This window comes from Scomber japonicus, chromosome 8 (genome assembly GCF_027409825.1).
Source record: "Scomber japonicus isolate fScoJap1 chromosome 8, fScoJap1.pri, whole genome shotgun sequence".
Taxonomy (NCBI): Eukaryota; Metazoa; Chordata; class Actinopteri; order Scombriformes; family Scombridae; genus Scomber; species Scomber japonicus.
The window spans coordinates 24,252,811-24,268,213 of record NC_070585.1 but is presented as its reverse complement, the minus strand read 5'-3'; the positions used below and the strand labels follow the sequence as shown (position 1 = coordinate 24,268,213).

Here is a 15,403-nt window from a genome sequence, read left to right as displayed (position 1 = left end):
TTTTGTGCCAATTGGATCAATTCTGGCTGGGAATCCTTGTTTCTAATACCTCTCACTGTTAACTGTCAAATAAAATCTTTAAACAATGTGAAACAATTTCTTTCCTCTAGAAATGCTGGAACACCATACTGTACATTAAGATCTGAACATAAACAGATATCACATTTGACTCACCTCTTTCATCAGATTTGATTTAACATATATGTATATATGTATCTATAAAAATGTGTAATGCTTTGCTGTTACAAACAAAAAGAACAGAAATAAGAAAAATGGTGTGAAAAGTTTGGAAGCATGTAACACTGTAAACTGTATTTAATATTTGTATTATCGAATCAAATAAAGGCAAAGAAGCTGTCGGTTGACCTTTGGTATTTTTTATCCAGGTAAAAACAAGGAAGGGAGAACAGAGAAACTTCTAGTTTAAGCAACAATATAGTTCAAGAGGAAACCACTCGATGATTTCTGTGCAGCTTTTTAAAATAACGTCTTTGTCATGTTCTGTAAATCATGATTGAGACACCCCCCCCCACCCCCACACCCTCCATCCCTTCAAAAAAAAATCCCCTGTGAGGCCTCAAACCTTTAACTGAACACCAGCAGAGCGGCTCCTTCAAGCCAGCGAGCTGCAGCGCTGTGTTCACTCCATGCATTTTTCTGCCATTAGTGAGAGAGCGCCGTGTGTAACCTGAGCAGAAGAATCTGGTGGTAGAAATGCTAAATCCACAACACACACACACACACACACACACACACACACACACACACACATATTTGGAAAAACACGGCAAGACAGACACAGATGGGCTCATGTGTTTGTAGGAAGGTGGGTGAGGGTGTGTGTGTGTGTGTGTGTGTGTGTGTTTGTGTGTGTGTGTGTGTGAGGCTCTATGCAATCACACACACTCATATATCTCTGTATGTGTATGACTCATACCAATTAGCCTGCAAACCTTGGCCACCTTTACATCCTCTCCAGACGAGGCACCAGATATCTCAATTAAAAACTTGGAAATTTGAGAACACAAAAACAAAGGAGGTATCAGGATGGAGGGAGGGATGAAGGAACTGAGGGATAGAGAGATGATATTGGTTTGCAACATGATCTGATGTGTTAGTTTCTGGCCGGAAGACAGCTGCAGTCTCAGACATGTAGTACAGTTAAATGGAGAAAGAATAATATAGTAAAACAAAAGTAGACTGAAGCAACAATTGTGAGTCATTTAGTCCGCATGCAACATCACATTGAATTGTCGTGACATACAGGACTGAGCAGTGTAATGTCAGGATTTATTAAGAGTTATGATTTTAGCTGAGTTTAGCAGCAGTAGTGGACTGATCCTAGCATAAAAGCGCAGCGATCTATTAGAGAAAATGTAGAATAGCATAATTTTTTACTAAATATATTTTCCATTTGTCACATTTCATTTCTGTTTTTCTTGTTTCAACATTCATTATGTATCTGCCGCTTGATGAACACAAATTACGAGCGAGCTCATTTATTCAAACATACAGTATGACTACGTTTGATATCTTTCTCTGCCTCTCTTTCTTCTTTGTTCTCCAATTATGACCAGATGTCAGCTGCTATGGTTGAGCTCTTAAATCACTGCAAATCACCACACCAGTCACTTATGAATGGACCTGCACGAGCACACACACACACACACACACACACACTCACGCAAATACACGCACTCAAACACAAGGCTGCATTGATGAAGATGTTCATTAAAACTAAAAACTGCATTCTTACATGTTCGTTCACACACTCACACACACACACACACACACACACACACACACACACACACACAACACACAAGCGCGCACACACACAAGCGCGCACACACACAACTCCAAACCACTTCCTTCCTTCCTTCTTACGCATGGCTTCCCAACTTTGCTCCAGACACGCTCCCATTGTCATCACATCTGGTTTGAACTATAAATTTTCTATCATTGACTCTTCTGGGAGGAGGGAAACAATTTCAAAATTTCTCGCAAGTGAGTAGGAAAGACAGAGAGCAGAGAGAAAGGGTGAATGAAGGGAGAGAAAAAGAAATGAGAGATCAAGATACAGAGTGGGAGGAAGAAATGAGAGCTCTCCTGGCGGTCAGTTTTTGAAGGACAACGAGGTTTGTGGAGCAGGAAAAAAAAAAAAATCGTTCTCAGTTTCACTTTACTGGTGGTCCCATAAATCTGTGCACACCAACGCATACACGCATACATACACTCTTACGTAGACACGAGCCCTCAGATAAACAAGCACGCACACGCACACACAGACTATTTACTCGCGCAAACATTTGCCAACCTCCACACAATAAAAGAACAAACATTTCAAGGAATCTTCTAATTTCCCCCGCCAACAAAAGCCTGCCTTCACAAAATGCCTCTCCATTGCTTCAGCAACTGGGCAGCGGTACAGTGGATGTATTACGGTAATCAAATGCTATTACGTCCGGGAAAAATGGGAAACTGTGAAAATATTGATAAAACTTGGTTCGGGGGAAAAATGAGCCTGCCGACTGAGGAAGGAGGAATGAGGGCTGAGATTGAATGCTAACAGGAAAAAGGTGTTAAAGATATTTTGGGTTAGAAATTGAGAGGCAAAGACAATAAGACGCAGGTGTGGGCTCATTACTGAGGAACGGAGCGGTCATAGAATAATTACCACAGGACCACACAGAAGAGGAGAGGAGATGAAAGCAGAGAGAAGGAGGCGAGAGGAGAGGAAGTGAGAAGAAAGCGACAAAGCAAACATCAGAGAGGAAAACACTGAACATTCAGTCATAAACTGATAAACACAGGACATCACTGGACTTAGACAGAGACAACTGCTCCCATACATGCGTCCATTCTACCCGTGCTTCAGACATCATTGTGTATGCGGATTGTTCCAGCTATGAAAACACAGCTTTTCACGCTAACTGCCTCTCCAAGGAGATGCTGTGGCATGAAACCTGGCTTGAATTACAGAAAGGGGTCATCTCTGAAGGTTAACCTGTTGGAGCAAAGAGTATTTCTGGGTACCATTTGTTCAATCTGCAAATTAGTGATGTAGCCTCTTATGCTTGAACTGCATGTGAACTTTGCTTTTGTACATTTGTTAACTATCCACAGTTTTCTTGATGCAGGGAATATGACGTGCTGTGTTAAACGTTTTGTTGCTTTGCCTGAAAATGTGGAAAAACACATTTTTTAAATTAATTTTGTTTTTTGAGACCAGGATATGATGTTTTAGGAGGTTTCTAAGATTTTACGTGCATCATTAAAGGGGACCTGTTTTGCTCATTTCCCGCTTTATATTTTTATCTAGGGACTCCACTAGAACAGCTTTGCATGATTCACAGTTCAAAAAGCTCCTTATTTAATTTATACTGGCCCTTAATTCAGCCCCTCAATACAGCCTCTGGCTCTAACAGGCAGTTTTAGCTTGTGTCTCTTTGACCCCCTTACTCTGCTCTGATTGGCCTGCTTTCCAAAGGCCTGCCGAAGGGTAGCATGTATAGATCCCTAATTATTTGTAAATTTGATTAAGAACTTTTAGATTATTGTCAATGCATTTGTTATAGAATAAACCTTTGAGATCCAGATTGCTTTAAAAAAAAAAAATTCACATCTGTAAAGTACTATTTTTACACCCTGTCTGCTTTCATTCAAATAATGTGACACCCTTGTGTAGTAAGATGGCTTGGTGGACTTTGTAGCTTGAGTTCAGGGACCTTTGTTGCATGTCGTCCCCAGTATCTCTCTCCCTTCATTCATCTCTCCTCCATTGACTCTAAAACATAGACATGTTCCACAAAAAATACCAAGTCACCTAACAACTCTTGCTTTTTTCTGAAGCATGTGTGTGTTTGTCTACTTCTGTGAAAGTGAATGAAAGGGACAGTGAATGAGAGAGAGAGAGAGAGAGAACGAGAACGAAAACGAGAAAGAGAGGCAGCAGCTGTCTGTCTGGATGACCTAAGCGGCAGCTGTTGCCCCCCTCCCCACCCTCCCGCCCTCTGTATGCCAGCCCGTGTTTGAAGTTCAGGTCAAGACCGATGCAGCTTGGGATCACATACCGATAATGATAACTGGAGAATAAAAGGACATTATTAACTGCCAATATGCCAATTTATTGTCCATATTGGAAGTGACATTAATATCTAGAAATGACTGCATCTGTAAGAACAAAACTAATATAATCTCTCTTTTACAATTACTCTACGCATGTTTGTTAATTGGTTTCATGTCATACATCACTGACCGTTTTATGAACAAAGAAACTAAACAAAGAGAACAGACTTTCTCAGTAATCCCTAATGTCATTCAGTTTTCTGCCGGCAGTGCTTTTTTAAGATTACCATTTTGGTTAAAAAAAAAAAAAAAATTGTGTAAGACTGTTCGCTTGGGCAATACAATACAAAGTAAACACACACCCTCACTAATCATTAGAATACAGAAAATATTGGTTGGTAATATCTGTATTCCAGCATTTTACACAAGCTTGTCTTTGAAGTGCCGACGTTGGGCAGAGAGAGATGCTTTAGTCAGATTCTCTGGAACGCTGTGCAGCCTTAATCTCCATGTTGGCATCCACTCTACTGACTGAAACCTGACACACACAAGCACGCACACACACACGCACATACGCACACATACTGTAGGCCAACAGACACACATACAGAGTGCCATATACACAAACAAATGGAGTAATGGACACATACAACACAGAGTCAGACACATACAGACTTGCATGTGTAAATGTGCGCTGACAGTCTTTCCTCCAGGTATTTTGTTTACATGGATAAGAGTTGAGGGAAGTGGATATTTGAGTCCCAGCACAGAAAGAAACACACTCCTGTACTTGAGCAGCAAGGTTGTCAGAGTCCAGAGGGTCATAGACTACAGTGACCACCACAACAACACAGAGTTTATACAATGGAGGCGCACACACACACACACACACACACACACACACACACGCACACACACACACACACACACACACACGCACACACACACACATACACACAATGACAAATGCCATTTGGAGAACAAGTTGGAAAGTTTATAATGCAGAGAAAAAAGAACAGGACCTGACAATGTCTCTTTTATAGTGACATCAGGACTGAGACACGCATGCACACAGGCACACACAAACATGACATTCCTTACTACACTGACGCAATGTCCTACACGCAAACACAAGCAGTCTCCTTTAACAAATGCCTCATTCATAATCATACAGGAACACACAAGCAAAACAATTGTGGTCGCACACACAACCGTAATAACCCAGACAAAGGCAGTGCTTCATTGTCTGAAGAACCTCACAGACTTGATTACTGAATAATGACCCCACCAATCCAACCTGGCAAATTATATCCAAGAAACTTACACTGCAGAGCCAAACTTTTTTTTTAAAAGAAGGAAAGAAAAGGAAAATAATGTGAGAAAGACACAAACCATGTGTAATCATGAAGAGGGGTAAAGCAGACCAAAGCAGATTTAAATAACTGGGAGGAAAGCAAAGAGAGGATGAGAGAAATTAAGAAAAAAAAAATTCTTAAGATTTGTTCATGGATGGCTGGTTTTTATCAGTCTGTCATGATTCACATTCATACATTTACTCTCTCTCCAACATACACAATTCAACCCTCCTTCATCAGGAGACTTGTGCAAAAAAATATTTTTGTTTGTATAACTGGTGACATTGATAAATGTGTTACAGTTAGTTTGAAAAATGTTATGCAGCATGTAACTTTAGGAAAAACAAATCTGCATTAGAGTTTGTAATGTAATAGCTCTGAAGTAAAGGTGTTTTTGTATTATGATTTCTTTGAATTTTGTGCCATTCTGTAAAGTTCTGGTGTTTCATTTGTTTTTCTTTCCACTTACTTATAATGATGAGCGTGTAGTTGATGTTCACGCTGCCAAACCCGTTAGTTGCTTTGCAGATGTAAGTCCCTGCGTCATCAGTCTCTACTTCTTTGATACGCAGAGCGTGCTGTAACACCCTGAACCGTGTCCAGCCACTGTGGATGTTGCGGCCGTCTTTGGTCCACATGATGAGTGGTGGGGGGTCACCCTCTACGGGGCAGGGCAGCTTCATGGTACGACCCAGCCGGACACTCTGCCGATGAGCCACCCGTTCTGACACCCTGGGTGGACCTTGAGAGTAGGAGAAACAAGGAGAGGTCATGAGATTATGAAACACTCTATTAAACATTGTGATATGTTCAGAGAAATCGTTTTAATCACTAACACTCTACTCCCTTGTCAGACTAGTTTAAAAAATCAGATTACTGCAGAAAGCAGCAACAACCAGGTTATTTCAGGGCACGCAAGTGTGGTGAATGGAACTTTGCACATTTGCTTGCTGAAAATAGTTGTTTTAGACTGGGTAGAAATGAGACTCACTAAGCAGTAGTTAGTCAAGATAGTGTCCACACTGCTTTATTGACATTTAAATTAGATGTAGCAGATCATTTATCCCAAGTGCTATTACTACTACTACATTATAAACTTCATATTCACTCACATAGCTTAGCACTTTATATTTCTAATAAACATGCTTATTTTCTGAATTGCATTTATAGTACCGGCACTTTCAATATCTTTTATTATTTTGTGTTTTCATGGTTTTCTGTTTCTATGATGCTTTACAAAAATAATTTCTTCTTGTGGGACAATAAAGATCTGAACTGAACTTAAGTTATTTAGGAAATCTAGTGCACATACATATCTTCCCCTTAATTGGTCACTCTGACCCTCACATAAGGAGATGAGACATCAACAATTGTGCTCACATTCACACAAACTCCCAAATTTCCATTCACACTGAAAATCCTGTATTAGAGTTGGCATACACCCAGGTAGAGAATGCTATGGTGTCATATATTATACTTAGCTGCATCCCCACAATAATTGAGAAACTGAGGTATTTGGGTGTGTTGCAAAAGTGTGGGATCAAGGTTAGAATGACCTGTCGTAATGCCCTTCATTCTCCTGTCATGCCCTCATTTCCTCGTTTGCAGCCACAAATCTCTCATTTTCACCTCTATTGTCCTCTAAATATGGCATGAAACGTACAAGACTTATTCTTTAACCTTTAGTTAAGTTCATAAAGGCTTAGCTAAAAACTTTGACATTTTAACACAGACAACAATGGTATCCCTAGGGAGCAAACACAAAGCTCAGGCAGTGGGTTTAATATCAACTGAGATGTCGTGTTGAGACATAAAATCAGGCGTGACCTTGACCGCTCAGTAGCCAGTCAACTGTGAAACTGCACACTAGAAAAACAGAGCGAGTGGAAGTGCAGGCTGACTGACCGGGAGAGGTGGGAGGAAATTAGAGAGTGATGGTGAGGGGGGTCGGGGGGGGGGGGGGGGGGGGGGGGGGTGGGGGAGAGGGAGGAAGCAAAGTAGGGAGAGAAAAAGGGAGGAAATTAAGGGAATGAGGGAGGATGGAATTTAGGGGAGTTAGTCTGACGAGAGAAAGGGAATAAACTATGGCCAAATCGGAGAGAAGTACAAAGAAAGCAAAACAGGAAGATAAAAAGATGGGAGCAATAGGGGTGTAGGAGTTAGCAAGGTTCAGTGCATTCTGTACATCTCTCTTTGGCTTCTCATTACTCCTTTTGGGTTAAAACAATACCCTCTAAGTATAGTACTAAAAACACATAATAGGCCACCATGGAGTGAACAAAGTGTCCTGATAAACAACAAAAGGCAATTGTATGGAAATGCATCGGAAAACAAGCCTCGCACACACTCCAGGTCACGTCCTATAGTTTAAGAGACACATTGAAGGAAGGACAAAGGGTGGTTTGATTTGAACAATGAGCCTGATAGCGGCTTATCCAGCTGAATACATATGGCTTGATAATGAACAGAAAGATATGTAAACGTAACCTCATATATAAACACTTGAGGTGAGTTTAATTTTTTGCACCCTTTGTCTGATAGTTGCTTATCGCTGAGAATTAGCACAGTCTGATGCCAGACATTGATTATGGAGAGTTTTAATTTGTCATTGTATAAACACTATTTTGGTATCATTGTTTGGCTTTTGATTGTATGTAGGTGGATGTTATTTTACGCAAAATGGAGAGATAGAGTAGTCGGACGCGCTCACAGGGAAGCAACAAGTGGTCAATACAATGAATAAATAAATAAATAGAAAAAGAGCAAGTGATGTCAAGTCCAATGAGGTGTTAAGACATCTCAACTGTGTCTGCAGTAAGTTAGAAGTAAAAACCTATTTTTAATTTATGTGTACTTTCAGTTAAGTGTGTCTCTACTGTGTTTTGCTGCCATTTATGGTTGTGGCAGTTTCTCTCCTCTCCTTTGCTCTATGTCTCACTGCAGGCGGGGCTTCAACCCTCCACGCGCATGAAGCAGAGCAGACGAGAGACACTTGTAGAGGAAACACTGCACAGTAGTTGGATGCCAGGAAGCAAATGTGTCACTTCAGAGCCTTTCAAAGGTTGGATAACATTATCCTCAGAGGTAGCTATCCCAATTTTATCGGTGCATTTTACCTAGAGCCCTGGTTTTACCTGGTTACAATCCTCTGTTACCTGTGGTTGGCCTGGGTGTGCATCACACAGAAAACAGTCAGCCAAACAGAAAAGACGGGCACTGAGCACACACAAAACAGCCTGTTCTTGCTAAAGCCCCAGAGAGGAGCGTAAGATAAAAATCTATTTTTAAATGGTTTTTGGTATGAAAAACCATAAAGATATCTTTTTATGGATATCAAAACATCAAATGAAACACTAGAAAAGTGTGAAATATGTGACCTTTGAAATGGATTATCTAAATCACAAAGTAAATAAGCAAACTCAAACTTCCTGTAATAAGGCCTCATTACACAGCTAAAGTAAAGTGTGAACAGCTAAAGTAAGGGAGGCTAAACTAAGAAGTTGGTCTCTCAGTTGTGGAAGATGTTTACGACGGACAATTTGGTTCGACTTTGTTTTCACTTCTAAATAAGTTTGGCTATCCTGGGGATTGGTGTAAAAAGTGTATGATGATCTGACTACTTGTGTAACCCCATCAGGTTTTAGTTATCAGCAACTTGATGTGCACAATGTTATTATTACTGATATGAATCATGACCAAAATTATGAGTATAAGGTGCACTATGCCAACATTTTCCATTAACTTTTACTATTCTAATTGTTGGGGAAATAAAGTTCAGAGGAAAAATCAGTTAAACTTATACTTTTACTTTTTCACATTACTTTTAGAATAACTAAGTAGTATGCATGAGCAGCAGTTGCCACCATGGCTAGAAATGCGGGGGAACCTCCCTACACCGTGTCAAACTTCATAAAGTTCAAAGAAAATGCTTCACCTTTCGTAGCCAGCCCTGGCCAGCTGTCAACTGTCACTGAAATAAAACAAAACAAGGATCATTTTTTACCCTTCAGTCCTCTGCTGTGGATTGGAGAGATGAATATGGTAAAGTCAAGTAGTACAAATAAAGCCGAGGAGGTTAGACAGAATATTAAAAAAAAAGGAGAACAGTTACAGTAGTCTTCTAGTATTTGCTGCCACAATGGGCTGTTATTTTAACAGGAGAGCAGGAGGTGGACACAATGATGGATGGATGGAGGTGAAATGTGTGAAAAAGACATTAGTCACACAGAGGTATTCTCGAGAGCCTCTCCTCCTCCTCCTTTCTCCTCCCTCCATCCTCCTCGTTCCTAGACGAGGAGGGAATGTGTTCATGCAGCTGTATGGCTTTCTCATCAGGGGCCCGACAGCTCACTCCTATCCTTCTACTTTCTCCTTCAATTCCTTTCTTTTTTTCCTCTGTTGAAGTTTTATTTATTCCTTTCTTGCTCTTTTTGCTATTTCCTTTTTATATAACATTTCCTTGTAAAGATACAGTATATTCTCATGTTTCCTCTCACACTAACCCTCCTTTTTCGCATGCATTCTTTCACCTCGTTTATGTTCGACTTCATTGTCTTTTCTACATATTTGTCAACCTTGTCTCTCTCTCTCTATTCATATATATATATATATATATATATATATGTATTGTGTCCCTTTAATGTTCCTCTTTTTCTTTCTGTTTATTTCTCTCTCTTTTCTTCCTCTGACAGATTGAAATCTCATTGCCCTGAACTCTTACTACTCCCCTGCTACCTCTTTTTTTTTACCCTCAACCCCTCTCTTCCTCTTACTACCTCCTTCGGTCCTCTCTTTTCCCCTGTCATCACTCTTTTCCTGTTTCTCTCTCTGCCTCTATTTTGCTCCCTCATTCCCTGCTCTCTCTTTTTCCTTTCATCACACTCATTCATTCATACATCCTCTTCATTTAATGCTGTATCTCTTCTTTCTCTCCACAGTGATTTACTAGTCTCCTGCCTCCTCACTCACACAAAACTCTGTCTCTTCCCGAGAGGTTCACAGGGGCAGGACCTCTGACTGAACCTCTCAACTTTCGACAGTTAACCTCTCCTACACTCTCCCCCTTTTCCTCCTCTCCTCCCCCTGATGAAGGGAACACAGAGCAGCAGCTCCTTTACTCCCTTCATCGTGGTCCTCCTCCTTCTCCCTGGTTCATGACTGAAGTAAAGTCTTTTTAAATATGTCTCTGGGGGTTGAAACTGGAGCAAGTAAAAAATCTATTCTAATCTTTCACGAGACAAAGGGTCAATGTGTGTAAGTGTGTGCACACATGCATGATTTTGAGCACACATGCTTCTGAATGTTAGTTTATATACAGTAAACGCTACACATTCTTCATATAGTCAAGTTATCCTAAATAAGTGTAACTTTGTCTGTTTATATGCTGTATAGGCAGACTGTGTCTTTGTGTGGTTGTGTATGTGCGTGCATGTGTGTGCATGTGTGTGTGTGTGTGTGTGGAGGGGGTGCAAAGAAAATTGCAGGCCTTCAGTCTGTTTAGTCCATTTGGGGCTTATGGCGCTCACTTGCCTGCAACTGGCTCCACACGACAATCCAAAGCAACTTGGAGATTGTTTGTCTCTAGGCACGCACGCACGCACGCACAAAACGTATACACCCTCCCTCTCTTTCCCCTCAGACACACACTACTCCCACATACTAGACAGGACCTTCCAGCTCAGAGCTGCACATCCTCTGCATGGATGGTAGCTGAAGGCCAAATAAAGCAGAGCAGAAATCAGTTCATACATTCTGTTCTTTTACAGGTTACTCCCAAAAATTCCTCACCTTTTTTATTTTTTTTATTTTTACAGTTAAGTGGGGTAAATAGTGATCACAAAAAAACCCAACTATTTGTAGTCAGGACATAAAATATGTTAAAAACTATACTTCTCATGTGGTACTTTTCAATGAAAATCTAGAGGAAAAACTGGGAAATTATGATATAGTGTAACATCTTACACTTGCACATATGATAATAATAATAATAATAATAATAATAATAATAATAATGCATTGTATTTAAATGCGCCTTTCAAAGCACTCAAGGACACCTTACAAGGCACATATAACACAACAGTGTTAGTTAGTGAGTTTGAGAAGGTATAATAATTTCTTTACTTTGTACTACATTGTAAATTTCTGAAAGACCGTATAAAGTCAAGAAGTTGTGATTAGGGCTGCAACTAAAGATTGTCAATATTGCTCGGCTGATTATTTCCTTGATTAATTATTTTTTCTGTAAAATGTACGGAAAAAAAATGAAAAATGCATGCTCTAATCTCTTAGAGACCAAAGTGACACCATCAAATGTCTTGTTTGTCTACTAATACTTAAAGGACACCTATTATGGTCATTTCCAGCTATATATTTTTATTGTGGGACTCCACCAGTGTAACATTGCATAATTCACAGTTCAAAAATGTCCTTATTTATCCTATAGCCCCCTCCTAATTAACCTACTCTATTCTGATTGGCCAGTTTTTCGGAAGTTGCAGAGGGGCAATCATATCAAAGTCATGTTAAGTTACCTCTGATGCAAACCCAACATTTCCTGCTTTACTGCTTCATATTAAAAGCTTTCCAATGACTAAATAACAGGATACTTTTATTGTGATGGATTTACAGTAAATGAAATGTGTTTCTCACTGAATCAGCAGAGCTTCATTAGCGGTGTTAAAAACTGGTGGACACAACAACATCTGGAAATATTTGGAGCTTGACGGATGACGTTTAATGAAGAGCTGCAGATGACCAGCACCAGCACACCTCTAACCGGTAAACGACTTATTTTACTTGTTGAGTAATGGAAAAACTGAGTGTTCAGAGCTGAAGCCTGTGTTTTTTGGTCAAAAGGATTACTTATACACTTTTACCTCATTATTTAACACTTTGACTACATTGAGTATGAACATCCGACACTGTAACATATACACCCACAAGTCCAATGTGGTCTACTTTCAGTTTAGTCTAGTCAAGTCTAATCTAGTCATGTCTTGTCTTTGTAACTAAATATTAGGTAGTATTCTCTTCCTGGCTCTGTCTTATTGTCTGTCTTAATACAATTTTTCAGTTGTCACTCAAGTGCAGGCAGGCTGTTTTCCTTTCTGTGGCCAGCAGACAATACTTGTACACTTTTGCATTTCACACGCTGACATTAGCAGATGCAACACAGTTTAGTTTAGTATTAACTGAGTTTTAATGTGCTTTCTTTGGTTCTCAACTCTACATACTTTGAAATTCAAAGATCATTGCCAACTAATGTCAGAGCACAGTGCTGTTTGTTCAAATCAGACTGCTAATGTCTTTCCCAGACATTTCCATGAGTGAAATTTCATTAGATGAAAAAAATCAATGGTAAAAAATCAATTGGCTGACAGTGAAGGATTTGTAAAATATTTTGGATCGAGAAGAGCACAGTTAACACCTACCTACTCATAACGACCCAACTCAGGTTTCTTGAAAGCATTTGAAATATAATTTTACTTTCCGTAAATCCAATCAAGCATTCAAATACATAATTTATATCATTCTTCTAAGTGCTGAAAAAATAACTGCTAATGTGTTCATTTTTTGTGTTGCATATTTTGGCAGTGTGTGACAGCTGGGACTGCCCTTTATGTTTTGGTTTGGACAGAGTTTGGTCTTTTAATGCCCTTAACGTTCCACTGGTCTTAGAGTCAGATGGGTCTGCAGAGTCCAACACAACGTTGTTGTTGGCAGGGAAGTGAGACTGGAGCGAGGGAAGAGAGCTGAGGAATGCTTTTGATGGGGAGCACTTAACAGCGGGACACAGCGTTGATGTACTGCCCTAGGTAAAGGTGTGTGTGTGTGTATTAGTGTGCATATGCATGCTGTGCCACAATGTATTTCTCAAAAGACTCAAAGACACATGAATCCTCAAGAGATCATCATTATTATCAAATCACTTATAACAGTAAAATACACTTTTCTTTCTCTCTTTACTTTTAACTTAAAGTTTATAAAACAGGCACAAGGCTTATCTATCCGCAATGTGTGGACTACTCAAATTACCCCAATACCCGTAAGTCGGCCATTTACGTAACGCTTTTAGTGAAACCCTGTAATCCCATGCTGTTATGTTTTTGTATGTGAATGCTCTTTATAACCTGGAATCTGGTTATCAAATCCACACTCTCTAAATTGATTATGACCAGTGAGATTGCTTGTTGCGTAACGCCACATTAGCCGAACCAAGTTGTTGTGTAATTTATCATCAGGATACTTACACTGACAGACTTAACCCACCAAAAAAAAATGTCTGAGCTCTTACTGACACACACACACACACACACACACACACACACACACACACACACACACGCTAAAACACACTCAGTTGTCTTTCTTTGACCTAAGGCAACAGGCAGAATGAAGGGTACACATTAAGTTGTCTTTCTGAAGTGCACACACACACAAACACATAGAAACACACAGACTTTCTCATTCTGACCCAGTCACTTCCACCCAATCAATAGGTCAACTGCTGCTTACTCCGTCCTGACAGGTAACACTGGGCCTGAGGCTGGGGAGGATACACTGTCATCAATGAAAGGCTACATGACACACATATACATCAAACTAATAGCCTACACTTGTCTCTCGCACAAAAGAAGAACATACAGCGGCCAGAAAAATTTTGTGGAATCTGCTGAGTGATTGGTACAGCAACCTGATCCTCTCTGAGACGTATACCATCAGCTTTTTAAAAGCATGAACACACAAAGTTGTAAAATTTGTGTAATCCCTTTTTCATTCATTTAAATCTGATATTTTATAGCATGAAATTAATCTCTCCCTACAGACTCTTCCTGTAAATGTGATTTGTTCTCTCAGTCTTTCTTTCTCCTTCTGTTCTCTCCATCCTCACCTCTTTATCCCTCACTTCCACTCCCTCCTTTCACCACAGTTTTTTCTAATAGCTGGTTATATTGTTCCCCCTTTTATTCTCTTCTGTCTGCTGCACCTGCCTGCTCTCACTGAATGGAAAGCTTTACACAATCAGGATTAAGAATCAAGGCTGTTATTCAGAAGAAACCTACCAAACAAGTGCCACATCGGAAAAAAATGGAAAGAAACCTAAGCTCAAAGATTTCCCTATCCGTCATTTTGAAATAATGCTTCGCACACATGCAAACAGCCCTTGAAATGGCCCCTAAAATTTAGAGCGTAAAAACATTATAAAATCACCATAAAGTCATGCTTTTCCTTTACAAAACAAAGATCTGTGTTTAAATGTCATGTTAATGTTCTCTGAAAGCAGTGGGGCGAGGTGCAAAACCAACCACAAACCTTTTTTCTGTTGGGTTTATACTTGGCAAGAGTAATAAATTTGCCTGGCTTTAAAAAAAGCCCCACCTAAATAACCGCAAGAAAAAGATTTATTCAAATGATTAATTTTACTAAGGCAAATGCCAAAAATGTGCTTGGTTGAAGCTTCTCAAGTGAGGATTTTGAGCTTTTTTTGTGTCATACATTAGTAAAGTGAATATCCGAAGTTCTTTGGACAAAACAAGGAGTGTGAGACAAGGGTGTTAGGCCTTAGGCTCTAATATAATGAAACCATTTTCTGACATTTTAGGGACCAAAAGATTAATTGGACTGAGAACTTAATTGTCAGATTAATCAAATGAAAATAATTGCTAGTTGCAGCCCTAAATGTATGAAAAAACTTTTCTCACTACATTTTTCTTTTTTTATCTCATGTGTTTGCATAGATAGCAAGAATGAAGCAAACTAATTATCCAGATCTAGGCACAGACACAAACAAAATTATGTTTCTCACAAAATCCTGTTTAATCTCAAATATGTTCAAATTCATACAGTAAAGAAATGTCAAGGAAACCTGCAAAGCCTGCAGTCAGCGGTCCAAAAATAAACACAGCGGTGCACATCTACCAAAGGAAAAACAGAGGATACTTGAACATGGGAAAGTGGGAACAAGGATTTTTTGAGGAAAC

At 39.7% G+C, this 15,403-nt stretch overlaps 1 protein-coding gene across 1 annotated transcript in view; it reads right to left on the bottom strand.

Moving 5' to 3' along the window:
• Positions 1-15,403, bottom strand: part of fgfrl1a (fibroblast growth factor receptor like 1a) — a 68,406-nt gene that overhangs the window by 35,249 nt on the left and 17,754 nt on the right. The window contains exon 3 of the mRNA XM_053323490.1: positions 5,893-6,165. Within this exon, the coding sequence (XP_053179465.1) occupies positions 5,893-6,165 (273 nt within the window). The remainder of the gene's footprint in view (positions 1-5,892; positions 6,166-15,403) is intronic.